At 36.3% G+C, this 6,000-nt stretch overlaps 1 protein-coding gene across 2 annotated transcripts in view; it reads left to right on the top strand.

Moving 5' to 3' along the window:
* Positions 1–857: 857 nt before the first annotated feature.
* Positions 858–6,000, top strand: part of LOC149090243 (kinesin-like protein KIF19) — a 54,377-nt gene continuing 49,234 nt past the window's right edge. For both annotated transcript variants that reach the window (XM_089233233.1, XM_089233224.1), the window contains exon 1: positions 858–1,151. In XM_089233233.1, the coding sequence (XP_089089359.1) occupies positions 1,077–1,151 (75 nt within the window). In that variant the 5' untranslated portion in view covers positions 858–1,076. The remainder of the gene's footprint in view (positions 1,152–6,000) is intronic.

The raw sequence follows: 6,000 nt of genomic DNA, 5'->3' as shown, positions 1-6,000 counted from the left end.
ATCAGACACTACACTAGATACTCATCCCGACTATTGGGTACACACACTTCCGGCACAACTCACTCGGTAGTAAATTGCACTTGGCGATATACCTGAGCTCTGCTCGTTTTGGAAGGAGGGGGGGGGGGTCATGGTCGGTATCGGGTCTCCGCGATGCGAGTCCGTCCTGGTACGTCACCATGACCACTCGATTACCATAGAGGTGATAATTTTTGTTGCAGAGGGTTGTTAATAGCTTATAAATTGACGGTCGATTTTTTTGCTCATAAGTTAGGCCATCACTAGCTTTGATATCTGAACTGATATATTAGTGTCATTAGCACCATTAAATCCTCAGAAAATTTAAGTATTCAGAACCCGAATTGATCTACGTAGAAGTGTACCTGAATATCTTGCTTGAACCGTTTGTATATAACTTTGATAGAGACAGATTCTGTTATATACACTGAATCTCTCTCTACATTAGGTGAAATAGTTGATAGACGATGAGAGAGAGAGAGAGCCCAAGTTCAGTGTTAACGATGATGGAATAGAAAAAGAACTGGACCAAAAAAAAGCAGCCAATCTGGGGAAAAAAAAAAATCGAAGCACACTTTGATCTTCTCTTCATCGTATTATGTCCTTGATTTAATGATTAGAGCGACGGAAAACGTTTTTTTCCGTGCTTAATCCCTTTTTTTGCTAGATATTTTGGTAAAATTCCCATTTCCTGCGTCGTTGTTGAATCTTGCCGAAGGGTGGCGCTGTTGTTGATGTTCAGTCATCTCTTCACATCGGTTTCATTTTTCATCCGCGATATACCTTTAAAACATCAACCCAGGGTTTATGTGTGTGTGTGTATGAGAGAACGAGAGAGAGAGAGAGAGAGAGCGTTGAGCACATATCAACGCACATTAAGCGAGCGGAGCTCCTCTTTTTCCATGTTGTTTGGAGTTTAAAAGATATTTTTTTCCTCTTTCGAATGGAATTCGTTGATGGAACCTTCAGCTGAAAATGGGAAAGTTTCGTCGATGGGCGATGCTGCTGTGCTGTGACAGGTGACATTAAGCACAATCCATTTAGGGCAGTAGTATAGTATGCCTGGAAAACCGAGTGTTACGAACAACAACATTGTCGGACGCGAGCCAGATCAAAAGACTCAGCAGTTGACAGTGAGTAATTTGAAGATATAGTATTAGAGAGAGTGATATTTTCTCTGAAAAGGTAGTACAGTAAAACCCCTCTTAACGGACGCTACACCACCTCTCTTTTAAGGCAAAATAATAATTTTCCCTTGCATAATAAAAGTATGCATTTCAAACCTCTGATTAACGGCGAACCCTCTTTTACGCACGAATTTTTTTGTCCCGCCGGTGTCCGCAAAAGAGAGGTCTTACTGTATAAAGCCGGGCCACCCTTAGACGCGGGGCAGGGTGCGAAAATGATTTTGAGGCCCTTAGCACCGATTTATACATTTTGTGGATGCGGGGAGGGGAATCGGCACCCAAAGATATTCATGTATTATCACAGAATATACAGGAATGCTGAAAAATAACTACTTAGCAATGAAAATTCAGAATTAATCAAAGAAAAATCCCAGAATTGAGAGATGAGAGGAAAAATCATAGAATTGATTGAGATTCAAATTTAATGAGAAAAAAATCCCAGAATTGATGGAAATTCAGATTTGATGAGAGTGAAAAATCCCAGAATTGATGGAAATTCAGATTTGATGAGAGTGAAAAAATCCCAGAATTGATGAAAGAAAAAATGCCAGAATTGATTGAAATTCAGAATTAATGAGAGCATTCTGAGAACTGATGAAAATTCCAGAATCAAATCAGTTGAAGCTCAGAGACACACCTTGTTACTAATATATACAGTATTTAATTTCTAGTATTACTCCAAGTGCGTGGCCCTGTGTGACCGCACCTATCGCACCCGCTCCCACAAGGGTGGCTCTTTTTTAAAGCAGTGTCTCCCAACCACTAGTCTACGAAACATTCGGCCCAAGTATAGCCGATACATAATTTTCGATTTAATAAATAAAATATCGTCTCTTGTTAATTTTTTTTAAATTCTGTCCCAGCCGTCAGCATACCCACAAATTATTTCTTCCATTTCCACCGGTTTGCAAAATTTCTCTGGTGTTTTCACGGGTCCGCAAACATGAAAAAAAGTTGAAGAACACTGGTATATAAAGTGTGTTTATATTGCTTTTTTGTAAACATGTATCGGTGCGATTTTCTCAGTGAAATTATGAGAAAGAGGCCAATGACGAAATTTTCGAAAGTTATAGATTATGTGAATTGTTATCATGTGGTGATGACAGTCATTTATTCAAACGTTGCTCATGGTGACAATGAATTTTTTAAACACTTTTTACAATAGTTGTTATATTAGTTCTTTTTATCCATTTTAGATAATGTTTATTTCAAAAACAAAGAAACCCAGCTAAAAACATTCGAAATGTAGGCATTGTATTTTATTTACATACATAATCTATATGATCTTTTTTTGATACCATTTTTTGAGAAGTTTTCCGATAAATTTGATATGATATCACGAGGTACTGTATACGATATCTTCGGTGAATTCATACATAATGCTTGAAGATGGTCGCACATTCAGTTTTAAATTCATTCTGATTAATATATTTCTGTTTCTACCGAAATTAATAAATCCCCGGTAATTAAACCGTTGGGATGTTTAACCATTTCAAACCCTGGTGCCACAAATGTGTGTGGGTTGCTTATCTCACTACTACTTAACCGAACATGTGTGTGCACCTCGTACACATTCCTCTACAGAATTTCTAACAAATCAGCACATGCCGGAATGTGTGTTTGCTTGACTCTAACGTATTTATGTTGCCCAGTTGTGCTTGTTTCGTCTGGCTTCCATTTCCTGAAGTAAAGATGGAAAATACTTGAATTTTCATGTTTTGTCAGTATCGTGTTGTAGGTCTGCCTGCTCTCTGCGGAGAGACTTTTTAAAGTGGGAGACCGGCTCACACACACACACACATTTGTGTCTTGAAGCTGAAAAAACTCAGAAAACCAACTTCAGCCAACCATCACTGTGCCCGCGATGCCCACACGACCACACAGCGGCTGCTTTTCTCACTGCAGAATTTTTTCTTTTGACCTCAGGAAGTTGCACTTAAGATTTAAAGGATAACGTAAGTTTTGCGTCACAAATATGGTGAATATGAAATTTCGGGGCTTTCATCATAGGGCAGCACTTGAAGTTGAATTTTGGGGAATTTTTTCAAGATGGCTTTCAAGAGAAAATTCCTCCGGGTAAAGTGTGATTTATTACATAAAATTTAGCAATAAAATTCTGGAAAAAAATTGTATGTGAAGATGAATATACCCTGCATCATCGTGGCTGAAAAAATTTGAACGGAGTGAGTTATATTTTCAAAAATTTTTTTTAGAAATTGAAGAAACAAATATTTGCTAACATTTATGTTTTTAATGAATTTTTTGAGCATCGAAAACGCAAAAACATTTTCAGTTGATCGTTTTTGTCGCACCATGGTCATTTTCTGCACACGAGGGCTAATTTTTATTTTAGACCGGGACCTACAATTTATTGCCGATTTCAAACGGCAGGGTTGTTTTTTATACTCATCGAGAGGTTGGTGCGCTAACCCCTCTATGGGGGACTCCCTGCGGCAGCAATTTTTTCTGCTGTCATGTCGACGTTTCGCTTGTACCCCTGTGTTAGGAAAGTTTTCTGATAGGGACGAACCGGGTGTCAAAATCGCGACACCTCTAAAGATCTTTTGGTAGTTTAGGGCTAGTATCTTATCGACCTGGGCTACCGCGCCCAAAAACATTTTCAAAATTTGAAAAGAAATGAATGCTCAGATCTGAAAGGGTTAAGCCGCACTGAAAAATGCCAGAAAGAAAAAGAAATTGTCGTGGAAACGCCGATGCTTTTGACATACTACCGCTTTACCTAACTGTAATCACGTAACTGACTCACGTAATTTGTATTCAACAACTATAAAAAAAAATACATAAACATATGAAAAGTTTACTTAGAGTTTAGTACAAAAGAGCTAGAAATTTACTTTTTAAGCTACATTTTCTTTTAAACGATACGAAGAAACATAAAAACGGGTTCAACACATAACTCTTCTTTCTAATTTGGTTTTTGGTGTATCTAAATAATTTCGACGTTAATTTTTCCCACCGCATAGACTGAGATACGCATTCCCATTGATACAAGAGATTTTTAATAGATAATTCCAACCAGGCTTTTGAAATCATTGCCCTATATGCAGCTTATTAATATTTTGAGGGGGTTATATTAAGCAAATCAGTACCCCCCCCGAATGTCATTTCATGACAAAAAAAAAATTTTTAGCGTCGATATTTAAGAAAATATGGGGTTGTCGAATTTAAAGCAACATAGTGTATTTATATGATTTACAGATTTGAATAATATAAAAAGACATTTATTGTTTAACGAACTTAATTTTCTGTCGTATATTCGACGTTAATTTTTCCCCGTTGAATAGACCGAGATAAAAATATTCCTCTAATACAAGAGATTTCCAAAAGATAATTCCAACCAGGCTTTTGAAATCATTGTCACACTGAGTTTATCGCATTCAAATTAAACGTTGTAGGTAAATGCATGTGCTCTTGTTTTTGTTAAGAATTTGTCAAGAGTCAGGACACACACACAATATCCCTCTCTTCCACACACGGTATTTCACTCCGACATGTAATGGCCGAAAACCGTTCTTGCTTGGCTTGTCAAGAGATAGGAGATATTTGTCCCCTTGAGCCATTCTGATAGTACATAATTATAGAAACTTCATGAACAGCTCACAAGTAAAAATCGAATATTTAGAACTTGCTCAGAAGTATCAATGCCAAAACGAGCTCAAAATATACAATGCTTTTACTTAAAAAAATATAAGAAACTCATGCTTCTTGAGCCAAATAAACATTGCCAAATAAAGTGTTAAAAGCTAAATGCTAGTCCAAGACATTCACTGAAACAAGTCGGAAGGGGTCTTTAGAAATTCTGGGTTTAAAAACATGAAAAAATTTCAATTTACAGGACAGTGGTAAAGAAATCTAAAGATATATTTGATCGATGTTTAATGGTTTTTGATGCTCGAAAATCAATAGCAATTAATATCACGTAAAAAAAAAGTGGCGTTCCGCAAATATGGCAAAGAAAAGCCATAACGAAAGAAGGGAAACGCTAACGATAGTTGCTCATGAGTCACGATATTTATTAATTGATTTTTTTTGTTAACTATTGTTATTACATAATAGAATTCGTATGTGTATAAGTAGAAATACATAAAAAAAGTCATATAAGTCTATTTTATTTGAGAGCCACATTTTACAAAACTTTATTTGCATTTCTTTTTGGACGGTGATTCGTGTCAGGATGATGGTTCATATGCACGCAATAGGATAACCATGAAACGAAATTTCTATATTTTCCTTTACATCTTTCTTTCTCGATTACCTCGCAATTCCAGTCTATCCACAACGAAGCAAATCATTGCCATTTTACCTCTTCGGAGAGGCAAGTTGTGTTTGAATCAGTGTTCGCTAATACGCATATAGATGCATGATTCACGCATTAAAATTTAATTCCATTCTTCCAAGTTTCATTGGGAAGTGAAAACACTCCAAATTTTAAGTTATTTTTTTGCAATATTTCTCACTGATAAAAAAAACTTAAAATTTTTGAGAGGATTGAAATTACTCTTCAAAATTAATTTCCAAAGAACACTGGTCTGAATATATTTCATATTAATGGGTAAAATCTATCCACGTAGATAAGTGCTACGATATTTCTCGAGAGAAGTCAATGTTTCAACTTTTGTTACTGAAAAAAAAAAAGTCTCATTCTACTCGCATAAGCACTGGTTTCAACACCATCAACGGTATTAAAACAGGAAAACTTCACCCATATACTTCTATATGGCTGTTTCTGAATCCTCTCATAGTATCATCATCAAGATTTGGCCTTCATAAAACT

The sequence above is a fragment of the Pholcus phalangioides genome, unplaced genomic scaffold (assembly GCF_987345545.1).
Source record: "Pholcus phalangioides strain wild (caught in Gottingen) unplaced genomic scaffold, Ppha-v1.0 ptg000001l_1, whole genome shotgun sequence".
In the NCBI taxonomy this organism is placed as follows: domain Eukaryota; kingdom Metazoa; phylum Arthropoda; class Arachnida; order Araneae; family Pholcidae; genus Pholcus; species Pholcus phalangioides.
This window is presented reverse-complemented; position numbering and strand designations above follow the sequence as displayed.